A 14,005-nucleotide genomic window follows, 5' to 3' on the forward strand; every position below is an offset into this window, starting at 1 on the left:
GAGGGGACATGTCACCTCATCCATAAATCGCCACATTCACACGAGCTGGGTATCTCTCAGCAAGACGAAAAACAAGGCTAACTCCAGCAGAGCAGAGGCATTTTACGTAGCCCCAGCGAGGGCACAACAGGCCCGTCCTGCCGTCTCTAACTCCGCCTGGCACACACAAGCCCTCTGACGTTGCTCACGGCCACGGGAAATTAAAGATTAAACAGAGGCCCACGGTCACAGTAAACACAATGCTGTCTGCAAGGCACTGCTCAGGCAGCAGCAATGGGCGCCAGCCAACGTCCTAGTATTGTGAACTCCCTCTGCCTCCTGGCCACCTCCAGGAGTCGGGACAAAACAGGCTGTGCACCCTTTATTCCGGCCCCAAAACTTCTCTGCTTGTCAGTAACTAAGGAAATATCTGTCTGCAGAAGGCATCAACTTGAGTTTGAAAGCTTTTCTCTGCCAAAGACTGCTTTTTGGGCAATCTTTTTGCCTTGGTACAATGCTCATGGCAGCTCACAGAGGACAGCGCGAGGATTTAAGGGCTGGGAGGAGGCAGACCTGCTCGCTCAGAGCTGAGTTCTGGAGCCACGAGCATGAAATGCTAATCCTGGCCATCTCCTCTGCCAAGTGCTGCAGACCCGGAACAACTGAATGCATAATAAAACTTTCACCCAGCTTTAACCAGAGGCAAAATGAGCACCACAGCCGCAGCTACTGAATTCATGCACACTGGAAAAACAGACCTCCTATTACTCAGAAGAGCTGGACATGAACCAATGACCTAGAAAGAAAATCTTGTGTCCACGTCCCATCAGCCCCCACCGCCCCGCTGCCCTCGAGCCATCCAGCTCGCCTGAATTTTTCAGAGCACTTCTCAGAGGAAGTCGCAAAGCAGAGAGCTGTGACACTGCACATCATGCTCCATGAAAAAAACATCAGCTGGAGCCAAAGGGCACGGTGCAGGTGGCTTCACGGTGACCTGGCTGACCGTCAGCCGCTCTCAAAGTTGTCCCGCTGACACCAGCTGATGTTGAACCCTTCCTTCACACGAGCACGGCTGACAGCTCACCCCTCAACACCACCCTCTGGAAAAATCCCAAAGCGGAATCCATCCCCACAAACTCCTCGCCGGATACCGTGCCAGCAATCAAAGCTTTCTGAACCCACTTGCATTTCTGACAGACATCGAGTTCCTTCCCTCCGCCGTCGTGTAGCTGAGCGCGCACACACTGCGAGCCCTGCCGTAAGCCGATAAGGTCGGCACCCTGTCCCTGGAGGTACCCGTTCGTCTGTCGCTTCCAGCCAGCGGGCTTTTGTTGCAGGCGTCTCAGTGAAGGTCAGGTTAAGCTGCAGGGGTCAGAGGGAAGGCGCTGTGCCTGGGAGGAAGATGGATGCTTACAGCAAACTTCTATTCCGTGTCTGTTAAGGCCAGCTAGTCTGCCTGTCCCCGAGGCTGCCTTGCCAATAAGTCCAGCCTCTCCTGTTTCCCTGGGGCAGCAGCTGGAGGTGCATCTTCTGCTTCTACGTTTGGGAAACAACCAGCAGCATTTGAAAGTTCGGATCAGGAGCTTCAGGAAGTCAAATTAGACAATAAATACAAGAAGTCATAAGGTGAGCATTGCTGCTGTGCCTCTCGCAGCGCAGGTGGGGGTGACAATTTGCCTTTGTCAAGACTGGAGCTTAAGTGGCAGCAGTGTGGCTGGGTTGATTGTAATTACTGGCACAGGCACGCTGCCTTTACGCTTTTTTAATGCTATTAAAAATAAAATCAAATAAAAACTTAAACCATTGCAAATTTTCTTCAGTTCCAAAGAGCCAGGTACTGCCAGACCAGAGTGCAGGATCTCTCCTGCCCTGCCCCCGACTCCCTTCTCTCTCCTCAGCGGTGTCAGACCAGCACTGAAATCAGGAGCCCGGGGGTTTTCCCTGCCACCACCAAGCACACCGGTAAGGGACTGAGCCTCAGCCTCGGCTGCCAGGTGGTCCTTCCACAAAGCATTGTCACTGACCTCAGCCCTTTAGCAACGGCAGACAGGACCGCAGATGCACCCCCCGGAGAGGGGCAGGTCTGCACAGCTCCACAATTACCTCCCCGGAGCCTCTCACACAGGGGCAGGGACACCTCTGGGTGCTGGGGCAAGGCACGGTGCTGAGCTGGGCTGCAGAGCTCATTTAAAGCAGGCAGCGAAGCCCTGCCCAAGCTTCACTTCCAGCAGCGCATCGGAGCACAGGAGAGGAAAGACAGAGAGCAAGCAGAGCTCAAGCCAGTTTCTTTTACTCGCTTTATAAGTAACTAATTAAAATAATATTTCCAGGATGCTTTTGTCCCTGAAAGGCTCGCAAATTAGACCTCCAGTAAAAAAAAAAAAAAAAAAGAAAAGATTGACACACAGACAGCTGAGCGATCCCCCGGGGAGGGTCAAAAGAGCACGCAGCAAAAGCTGCCTTGTGAAAAGAGAAAATGTCACAGGCACTTGAGAAGCAAGTGGAAATACTGGCAGAGATGCTCAGCCCACATATTGCAGCCACCACCAAAACCTTCAGCAAACGTCTTACAAGAGCTTTACTGACCACAGCGGTCAGAAAATGAACTCTGCATGCCTGGAAAAAGCGGCTTGGTAACAGCAGGCTGCAGCACCAAGCTCTAGCTTACTCTGGGAGAGTGTTTTGAGGTTATATCTTACAGCAGTAAACTCCTGCCCACTAAGCAAACTGGACTGGCTGAAGCAGTTTTCACCAGCAAAGCTCCATCGACGTCATGCTTTAAGCTAATATAAATGCCTTTAAAAATAAAAAAATAAAGGAAGTAAGCACAAGTAGTAAGCACCTAGCCACAGTCATCGGATTTTCCCTGCCATCCTTGCAGGGAAACGACCCCGCCTGTAGAGCAGCTTTGGAGCCCACAACAAAGGAGCAGGATGACACTGTCGTGCAACCGTCCCAGCCACCCGCGACCAGGGAGGAAAGCTGGACGTGGACAGACAGACACCCCTCCAAAAGGGGTGCAAGTGAAGAACAAAGTACTGGAACCACAACAATGCAGCAGGACCGTGCTCAGTTGTTAATGAATGACTAAGCTGACCTTTGCCCAACACGGAGAAAGGGGATGTCTTTCCCGAAGGATCAACAGTGATTTTCTGTATCAGGAACAATAAATATCCCCCCAGGTACGGAAAGCGATGCTTTTCTTTCCTGCTTGGTGTTAACACTGGGCACGACAGGACCTAATCCAAAGCATAGCTCGGATTCAACACTTCTCACGACAAAAGCAAACGATATCTCTGAGCTACGAGCACGAGACCTGCCTGAGGCTTTGCACAACGCAGCTCAGGCCTCACCTACTTTGCCCTCAGAGCTGCTGGGGACAGCACATTAACCCAAGCGCTATCGGGTATCAACAGCTCCCGTACCAGGGCGCTCCTGAAATGCCATCCACGCTGCCCAGAGGCGTGAATTCACAGGGACGGGCTGAACTTCACCCCATCGCCACGCTTTCGTTCAGCATAAGCCGCCCCGACCGAGCGCGACGAGCTCCCGCAAGCTGTAACTCAACGTTATCAGCCCGCTGCGGAGGTTAACCGGGTTAATTTCCTCGAGCAAACCACACCGGGCAGGCTCTAAGGATGAGCCCCTGGCAGCACCGAAACGACCAAGTGCGATTTCACTAATGACCATTAACAATTTCGCTAATGACCCAACGGGGCCAACGCTAAGCCCTGAAAGTTCAGGAGGCAGACGTGGGGTTTCGTCCACAGGCACTACGGGATGCGAGGGGTCAGCTCCCTGCACTAACACACACCCCTCTTCAGCTGCCGACTAGCCAAATAGCCAAATTCAGGCATATTTAAAAAAAAGAAAAAAAAAGAAAAAAAAAAAAGAAAAGAAATTAGAAATAAATACACGAGCCGCAAGGGAAACAAGTTGAGGAACACAGGCTGCATGTGCATGGGTTGCAGCGCCAACCCTAGCCCTGACGGACGGTGGGCTGGGCGGCCGGGCGGGGGCTGCAGGTGCCCCCCGGTGCCCCCCCGGTGTCCCCAGCGCCCCTCGGTGTCCCCCGGTGTCCTCGGTGCCTCCCCGGTCCCCCCGGAGCTCCCCCCGGAGCTCCCCCCGGCGGCACAGCGGGCTCGCCCCCGCCCTACCTTCCTTGACGCCGGGCAGCTTGGACTGGTCGATGCCGATCTCGGCCATGCCGCCCGTGCCGCTCCGCTCCGCTCCGCGCCGCTCGGTACCGCTCCGTGCCGCGCCCCGCCGCACCAAGCCGCCAGCGGCGGGCTCCGGCGGCAGCGGCCGTACGGGGCGGCGGAGGGGACAGAAAGGGCCGGGCCGGGCCGGGCCGGGCCGGGGGACGGAGCGGGGCGGGGCGGGAGGGGGGGGGCGGGGGCTGCCGCTGCCGCCCCTCTGCCGCCCGCGGCCTCCCCCTGCCTGCTGAGGCCGGGCCCGGCGGGCGGCTGCCTCAGCCTGTCCCTTTTCCTTTTTTTTTTAATTCCTTTTTTTCCCCCCTTTCCCCCCTTCTTTTATCTTTTTTTCCCTTTCTTATTTATTTATTTATTTTTCCTTTCCTTATGTCTTATTGACTTCTTTATTTCTCTTCTCCTTTATTTCTTTTCTTCTTTATTTCTAAGACCCCTTCTGTTTCCACTCCCCTGCCATGGGCAGGGACACCTCCCACCAGCCCAGGCTGCCCACAGCCCCATCCAGCCTGGCCTCGGGCACCTCCAGGGATGGGGCACCCACAGCTCCCCGGGGCAGCCTGGGCCAGGGCCTCACCGCCCTCTGAGGGAAGAATTTCGTCCTAATGTCTGATCTAAACCTACCCACTTTTAGTTTAAAGCCATTCCCCTTTGTCCTGTCACTCCCAACAAAGAATCCCTCCCCAGCTCTCCTGTAGCCCCCTGTAGGTATGGGAAGGGATAAAACAAGCTGAAAGCCTGAGGCATTCACATGGGACCTTTAATATATCACAGCCAACGCTTGGACCCTGCATTCACAAACACGATCTTTAAGCTCTCGATCCCAGTGATCCTCAGTTTTCCTCTGTGCACACAGCTCTTTGCTTTGTCTCCCGTAATGGGTTTGTACCATCTTATCTAAGGCCGAAGCCAGCCACACAAATTAGTCAAGATTCCTGCAGTTCCTGGTGTCCACTATACAAATTACGTGGTTTCTCGTGCCTTCTCCAGCTCCCTTAATCAAGCAAACATGCTTCTTCTTGTGAGACAGCAGCGGGACTGTGAGCTCTGCTAGGGCCTGAGGAAACTTCAGGCTGACACCGTGCGTGGTGCTGAGGTCTTGGTGCTGGAAACAAGGGGAACATCTTCAGAGCTCAGAAGGGCTCTCAGAGCCCAGAAGGGCTGGAGCAGCCCCCCGTGAGGGGCAGCACGAGTAAAACCAGCAACATCTCTCAGCGCCATTCCCCAGCACGGGGCCCTGCACACAGCATTTTCTTTGCCTTTGTGACATTGAACTTCCCACATCTTATCTTGATCTGGGGACACTCAGATGAAAACTCTGAGGCTGGAAGATGGCATGAATTATTTGAAGACTACAGAAGGTTTCAAAGACCTACAAAAACATGAGAATGACCACAGGGAGCCTGGAGATGAGAGAGAATTAAGCAGGATCCAGGAAATGTGAAGCTAATGTGAAGCTAGCACCGCGGCACAATGACGTTTTATGCTCCCAAAGGGCTCCTAATTGTGGTGGATCTCAGATCACCCTCCCGGCTCTCACTTGTGTCTAAAAGCTGCCGCTACCAGACAAAAGCATGGAAGGTGTCCCTTCTGCTAGACTGACATGGGCTTTTCCTGTGCAAATTGTACAGCAGCTAGCTTGACAATAGACGTTGCAGTGGATAGATTAATCCCAATAAAGCTAGGAAAATAACCACTTTATTTAAGATAAGAAAACACTTCAGTCTTTTGTAAAAGCAGGAACTCTCACAAGAGCTTAATCTCATAGGAAGACAAGCCCATCTCATTTCCCAGGACAAAAGCAGCTGGGAAGCTGATCCAGAATTTGAGCTGAAGTGCACGGCACACATTTAACTCCTTTTTCATGGAGCACCTTCATTTGGGAGGGATATTTGCAGAGCTTTAGTCCAACCTCTGGCTTCAAAATTTGATGGGCTTGCTCTGGGCCTTGCCCAGGTGAGTTTTAAGGATCTCCAAGGCTGGAGATCGCACGACCGCTCTGAGCACTGTTCCACTCTCTCCTCATTGCAATTTTTCTCTTAAAAAACAGATGGATTTTCCCACGCTGCAGCCTGCAACTCCAGCCCCTTGTCCTTGCACCATGCCCCATCTCTCTCTGTGGCAGACCCTGAGGACCAAGCACGCCACGACCAGAGGAATGTGGTCCATCAGACAGCTGCAGGCAGGGTCTCAACGATGGCCAGGACTGTGCTACTGGGCAAGTCTCAGTCCCCAGGGAGCCCAGGCACTGCCCCAAACAGCAGACATGTCATCCTGGGTCACCACGCAATGCCCTCCCAGCCCTCTGCGTGCTCCTGAAGGGATGTGTGAAGCACAGACTGGAACTATTAAAAACAGCTAAAAGCAACGCCATCTGGACTGGCCCTGAGAAAAGCCACAGTGAGATTCTGGGGGCGGGAGCTGCTAGGACCAGGAGCTGGGAGCACCTCGTGCAGCTCCGTTCCTTCTGCAGGCCACAAGACACAATTCTGTGCTTGCTTCTTAAATAAACCAGGCACCGCTCCAAGTGTCATGCTGTCATTTTAGGTCAGCAGGATAACAACTGTGAAATAAATTGGGCCTCATCAAGATGTTCGCTTTCAGCAGAACAGGCTTTGTTAAAGTCTCCTTAATGGCTGCAAGGCTAACCCTGACTGATGAGGCTGTTGTGGGGGCAGACAGAGGATAATGATCCTACAGGCAGGAACGTGTGTGTCAGTTACTGGTCGATGCAAAGGGATGGAAAAAACGGTTCTAGGTGTTTCGTGATATCAGATGCCATACAAACCTGTGTCCAAAACCTATGAGGGTTTTCCAACTGAGCAAAGATGCACTTTAGGAGAGATTTCAAGTCCTGTGCCAGAAAGGGCTGATGAGAGGAAGCAATGTTACAGCACTTGGCAAGGAGCACCAAGAAGCAGGTGTGCAATTTCCATAGGTAGCTGAAGGGTTCAATTCAGACTCCCTGGAGGAAAAGTGGAGCAGAAGCCTGCAAGGATTAGGGTATTATAAAACAAAGCACGCCAGGGGTTATAAATGGAGTGATTGCAACAGAAGAGCAAAGGAAACAAAATCCATGCTTACGTGTAACGTAATGGGAGGCAGCAGGAAAATCGTGAGCTGTGCACTTGCAGGGCTTTTGCTGACTTTCTAGTTGTAGAGAGAACCCATACAATGAGAAGTCAGGTATAATGCTGCTCACAGCTCAGCTACACACACAGATCAGATGTTTGCACAGGCTGCCCAGGAAACTGCAATGTGCAAATGAGCTCGGCATCTGTGCCCGCAATTTTACATATGCATTTGCAAGGGTAGCAGTTCACCCCCAGCCCCAGTGAAGCAGTTAAGTTTCACATCAGCAAAAGAGACCAAAAGCGTTCCAAAATTCTCCTGCAACAAAGAAAGTGAGAAGTAATACTAAAACTGGTGGATTTACCACTTTTCCCTCATCTGCTGTGCATCATGCTCTTTCATTTACTCTTACAGGTCAGAAGAACAGAAACCCCCAGAACAGATATTTGTTCTTCTCTTTGTGCTCTGCAGGGAGCTGCCTGCAAGCCTGCACAACAGAGGCATAAGCAACCTAATAAAAGTGGCAGGTAGTGGGGAAGCCCCTTGGCCTACCATCAGTTATTCAGGCACTACGTCCTGAATGAAATTCAACACTGATGTCGTTGGAAGAACTTTGGTGTGGGCTGATGTCAGTGCAGCTCTCATGTGGCACCAAGCTTGCTATATTCCACTGTGAACAACTGCTAAATTTACCTAAGATCACCTTTTGATTTCCACCCTCCCATCCTTTGCTGGTTAGAAAAAAATAAAAAATCTTGTGTTATCACTTCTGCCAGCCTTGATTTCCAAGGCCACTTTTAGGGCTTTGTGATGTGAGGAATGGATAGACCCTCAAATCTCAGTGGTATCCCTTGTTTTAAGTCATGATTTTGTATATACAAGTTCACATCCACAAAGCATTGATGTTCGCTCAACAAAACACATTTTGCATGTGCAGGAGCTACCAGAGAGTCTCAGGAGCCCTGTGTGCAAATGGCAAGCTAGGTAAGAAGACAGACTCTCAGAAATGCAAGTATTATGGTTGCCTATGCAAATTTCCTCAAAATAAAACAGATATATTTACCCTACAACACCTCCCCTGGGTGACCATTAGTGAGAAAATTTTCCAAAAAAAAAAAAAAACAACACAAAAAACAAGTAATATTTCTCAATAAGTCAAAAGGCCATATGATGTAAACTGAGATGAGGAAGAGGGAGAAAGGGGAAGGAGAGTGTGAAAGTTGGCACTGTTAGCAGAGTTGACCCCCATAGCCCTAAAAGTGCCCCAGCCAGCATTTCCAGCAGCAAATCACCCCATTTTGTTTACGGCCATGCTGCCCAAAGTACACGTACAAGCTGCATTCAATTTAGACTTACTGAGAATGGCTGATTGAAGTAGAAAGAAACGTGCAAAATCCAAGCAAAACATTCAGAGACAGATGGACACATGCACTCATTCCCATACAAAGGTTTCTGGCCACAGCAAAGGATCCTTGCAGAGGTCCTTGATGCAGGTAGCATTCAGCATCTTCAGCCCAACACTTGCAACAAGACAACTGAGAGGCGGTTCATTCCTCCTCAGTCACACGGGAAGCTGCCAAGTCCACATCAGCACGTACAGCAGCCTGCAAATTTTACCAGCTGGTGGCTGCGGCGTGGTCTGGAGGACACACACACAGTGCCCCACTGACAGCAGCCCTCGGGTGCTGGAGGGCTGGGGCTTGCTGAGGACAGCTCAGAATGTGCTAGCTCTGCAGAGGCTGCCTCAGAACCAGCACAGGTGCAGTGATAAAACAAGGGGGAATGGCTTTAAACTAAAGGAAAGTGGTTTCGATTAGATATTAGGAAGAAATCCTTTACTATGAGGGTGGTGAGGCACTGAACAGGCTGCCCAGAGAAGCTGTGGATGCCCCATCCCTGGAGGTGTTCAAGGCCAGGTTGGATGGGGCCCTGGGCAACCTGATCTAGCGGGAGGTGTCTCTGCCCATGGCAGGGGGTTGGAACTAGGTGGGCTTTAAGGTCTCTACCAAGCCAGACCTTTCTATGATTCTGTGGAAAAAAAGGAGCTGAGGTCTGTCGCTGTTAGCAGGGTGATGGGCTTGTAACTGCTTTTGTGGAGGGCAAGTCCCAGCTCTAGGGCAGAAATCACATCTTATTTGCTGCATACTGATCTGTTACCTCAGTTACCACTTCCACAGGTGGCTGTTCTCTAATGTCCTACAGCTGATGGAGAGGGAAGAAGATGTCCTGAAAACCAGCTCCTGCTCCAGATCACTCTCAGCCTTCCTCTTTCTGTAGGCCAAGGAAGATTAGCCTCTGTAGGGTAATACTGTTCTTGTAAGGAAACATCACAGCATCACTTACTGGGCACTGAGTCCCTGCTGAGCTCAGGGACACTGCTCACACATCATCTGGGTTGGACTCAGGGCCTGCAGAAGGTGAGTCAGAACAGAGAAGGATCAAATTCAGAGTAAATCTGATGGTGTAACAAGGTCATTCCAGATCACACCACTTAAGGGCGCTGTCCTGGCTCAGCTAAATAACCCTTTGTGAGGAGGGATGGGAGACAGGTCTGGTCTGGAGGAGGTGCTCCAGCTTGTGATTAAGAGGCAGAGGTGCAGACAGCATCATGACTGTCTCTGGTCCCTGTTTTCTGTCCACAGGCTGCCTCCTCTCACACCCCATGCTTTAACAGTCCTGCATTGCTCTTTCAGCCCTCATTCCAGGAGAACACTTTGGAGCTGGTTTATTCTCTAAGAAGTTGAATGGTCTCCTGGCAGCCCTCGGAGTGGATGTGAAAGGCAGGCAGGAAGACCAGCTGCACTTCTTGCCCTCCTCTGCCTTAACCACGAGGCACTGCTTCTCTTTAGTGTGATCCCCCTCTGATGGGAGCTGGTGATGCTTCCCTCTGTGCCCTCCCTCGGTTGGCTGCAGTGAGGTGACAAGTGGAGCCATTTCATGCCCTGCCCGGGACCTTCATCTCTTCCATCGCTAAGCGAGGAGACAGTTAAACCACAGCATCTCATTTTATGGCAGTAACAGGCCAAGCAACAGCTGAGTCCCAAAGACAAGCACGTAGAAGAGGGAACAAATTGCATGAGTCAGACTAAAAGCTTCATAAATATTGACTGGTTTTAACAGTCCCCTGAGGAACAGAGAATCTCATTTTATAACTACATCTCCCTCCCCATTATGCACTCCCTCCTCTCAGGGAGCTGCAAGGGGGGCTGCTCTTCTGGCTTATGCGCACATTATTTTAATTCCTTTCCGCAGTGAAGCTGTGCTGTCCGAGACTTTGCACCAGCCAGCAGCAGGGTGTCTGAGCACCTTCCAGTGGTGCTCTAAATAACAGGACCAGGTTGGGCTTTGCTCTCTCAGGTTCACTCTGGGGTAGAAGTGACACAGGCAGAGAAGAAATCAGATATTAAATATATAAAGAATGAAGGCTGAAGAGGGCAGGGTGTTTTTCAGTGTCTCCTTCTTTGATTCCTATCAGGTGAAGCACCATTGGCGAGAAAGAGGGACAGACAGCTGCAAGAATAAAGCAGAGAGAAGAGACAAGTGGTGCCAGGTCTATGATGGTTATGCAGGGAAGGACAGACACTAGGGGACTGCAGGGACTGCGCTACTGAGGAGGGAAATGGTTTAGTGGGCACACAAGTGGACAGAGTGGGTAGGGGTATGCAATAGGATGGGGGAATGCACTGCGAGTCACTGCTCAGGACAGGAGGAAAATGATTCCCACCTTTCTGAATTCCTCTATGAAGCTCACCTCACCCCTGCTGTGAGGGCAGCTCTCCTTTCTTGCTGAGAAAAGCTCCCCAACTCCTCCCTCTTGCTGAGGCTGTTTTGCCTCCAGTCTGCCTTTCCCTCTACAGAGCACAATCCCTCCTTTTTTCCAGCTCTGTCATTCCCCACCCTCGTCTCATCCTTGGAAATGCTCTGTGCAAGAAAGCAGAGACACAGGTCTCCCCATATGGCACAGTGTAAAATCCTGTCTCCACCAGCTGAGATACCTGGTCTCAGCCAAGTCCCATCCTTGGTGCAGAGGTTGCAGGACAGTTTACACATCCTTTCTCCCAACCTTAAGCAAAGGCTCTTTTCCCACAGGTCCTCCCAGAGCAGGTCATTTGCTTTAGGACCAAACAAACAAAGCTTAAGTGGAGACCATAAGACCACAGTAAAGCCCATGAACACTGCTGAGGCTCACCTGAAATATATGATGCATGCGATGTTCTCAGGAAGCACTGGAAAAGAAAAATTCCTCCCTCTTTTCAAATCCCAGATACACAGCATACAAAGTGGTTTGGAAACCTGCCACTCTAAGCAAGGCTCTGGCTCTCCTGCTCACAGCAGCTCAACACTGCCTCCTGCATCTTGCAAGTTATTGAAGGAACATGATGAATTCCTCTAGTCTGAGGCTTATTCCAAAAAAAGAAGTGTTACTGCTTTGGGATTAAGCTAAAGTTTGGTTATCTGGGGACTCCATCTCTTCTAGATATATCCATTAGATTTAGAAGCAAAGCTCAAAGGGCTTCAGAGAAATGGGAATTTCATACAGAATACCTAGAAGTCTTTACTGCTCCAAGGTCTGCCTGGCAAAGAAAAGGGGTGTCAGCACACAGAAGCCCCCAAAGGGCCAGCAAGCCCCACACAGCAACACAGCCAGCAGGGCAGGTCCAGAGACAGCAGTCAAGTTCAATCATGAGCCCAGGTCTTCAGTCAGGTCATAAGGAAAGTCCATGGGGATGAGGCAGATCCAAGGTCAAGCTAGAAGCCAACCCAGCCAACCCACTGGTCAGAACCAGGTCCAGTGATGGCAACCAGGGTCAAACACACCCCAGGGAACAACAGATGTACACAGTGACAGGAGGGGTCTGAGGTCAAGCCAGGAACTCAGCGTACAGGTCAACACCCAGACCTGTAGGTGTTCTGGCCAGAGACACAGCTGACCAGCACCCCTCCAGCATAGCTCAGAAAGAAAGATGGGTCAAGGGCTGAGCTTAAATGAGGCTCCTCAGCCTGCAGCAGAGAGGGTGGGTGGAGGCCCCAGCTGGGGCTGCTCAGGGCCATTAAGGTCTGTTAATGCCCTCGGGCATTGCAGCTGAGTTTAGCGGCATCCAGCTTGCCTGGGACAGGTCTTCTCCATTCCCACCCCCTGGGCTGGCTGGTTTGGCCACCCTGGTCAATTTTCCAGTTCAATTGGGTTGGATTACCAGATGTTTGCATAGTTTTATGAAAAGAGAAACTTCTATATGAAGAGACTTAGACAAATTAGACCATATGAGCTCCCATCTTCAGGTTCTCACTATCTTTGAGCTCTAGACACATGTGCTCAGTGGATGGTGTAGAAGACATTATCACTGAGTGAAGTAATTGAGAGAATATGGACACTGTTGTTTTTCTATTGGGAATAAAATATGTAAGAACAATAAAATGGAATAATACTGCCAGCACCCAGACAAATGGGCTAAAAGCAATGATATTTCCCAGATGGGAGTCTTACTATAGCCTAACACCTCACATCAACCACCTCATAACTGCAACAAGTGCAAAAAGTCCACTGGCGTCTGGCAGTGGCTGTCAGGCATCATTCCACCCGCTCACTGAGAGCATCCACCCCTCACCCTTCCAGTGTGTAAACGTAGAAAGTGTCCCTCACTGTCACCAGAGCCCTCACTTGAAAGCACTGGCACACTGTGTTTGCAGGTCACTTGCAGAGCTACAGGACCATCCACCCCGGACTCCTGTGCAAGGTGGTGCTCATCATGTTATGGCCTCGGCTTCTTGGGGGCTGCTCACTACTGACCAGTTTGCTATGGGCAGCTTAGGGAGAGAGGTGGCTGGAAAAGCACTCCCAGTAGGATGTAGGTGTCCTTCAGCCCAAAGAGAGCTTGGTGGAGAAGGAAGGGGAGTACTTCAGCTGGTTCATCATTAGTTCATATGGCTGAGAGGAAAGAAGGGTTTATTTCTATATATTATCTCTGCAGGAAAACAAGCAAACAAACAAACAATTTCCTCAGTAGGGAAGTATTCCTTAATGGAAATGTCCCATTTAATTTCACAGACACTTCTTGCAAAAAAATCCATATTTTTTAGTAAAAAATAAATATTAAAAGGGATATTAAAACCACGCAAAGTGCACAGCAAGTTGTAGGGAGAGCTGGGATCAGAAGCCAAAAGCCCAAACATGGAAATGACATTGTCTCTTAATTAAGATGAAGTGCAGGTACCATCAGATGAAGCTATGTTGGGTAATCTGGCATGATGTAGTGTCAAAAAAGCACAAGAGGTGAGTCACTAGGAGTGCATGTACAAGTCAGAGCTTGGCCAAAGTATAGTACAGATGATTCAGTTCTGCAGACGATGATTGGCAGAAGAAGCAGAAATGAAGAACAAAGTCTAGTGCTGTTACTGTTAGAGCATTTTTCTTCATAAGGTTGTAACTGAAAACCAGTAGCAGGTCCCTGATCAATAGTGATGGACAAACAACAAAGAGAAAACAAACCGAGATGAAGTCACGTCCTGAGAAGACACGGAATATGTGTGATGTGCCTCAGTACTCTGCTCTAAACTAATAGAATATGGCTGTGCACCCAGAACTGGCATCTGACCTTCCACTTCTTCTTTTCCCCAGAAAAAAATTGAAGACAGTTGCCCATCCTTGATGTATTCCATATCTGCTGCCAAATCTGCACTCCCCCACTCAGACAGAATCCCAAAATAGGGTGTGATGCCTTTCTCGTTGACAAAGCCATAAGTCACCG

General features: G+C 50.4%; 1 protein-coding gene across 2 annotated transcripts in view; it reads right to left on the minus strand.

Moving 5' to 3' along the window:
* CCDC50 (coiled-coil domain containing 50) overlaps positions 1-4,348 on the minus strand; it is a 42,245-nt gene extending 37,897 nt beyond the window's left edge. The window contains exon 1 of one of the 2 annotated variants that reach the window (XM_035544582.2): positions 4,137-4,348. In XM_035544582.2, coding sequence (XP_035400475.1) covers positions 4,137-4,185 — 49 coding nt within the window. In that variant the 5' untranslated portion in view covers positions 4,186-4,348. The remainder of the gene's footprint in view (positions 1-4,136) is intronic. The other variant, XM_050712506.1, reaches the window with a different exon arrangement.
* Between the last annotated feature and the right edge of the window lie 9,657 nt (positions 4,349-14,005).

The sequence above is a fragment of the Cygnus atratus genome, chromosome 9 (assembly GCF_013377495.2).
Source record: "Cygnus atratus isolate AKBS03 ecotype Queensland, Australia chromosome 9, CAtr_DNAZoo_HiC_assembly, whole genome shotgun sequence".
Classification (NCBI taxonomy): domain Eukaryota; kingdom Metazoa; phylum Chordata; class Aves; order Anseriformes; family Anatidae; genus Cygnus; species Cygnus atratus.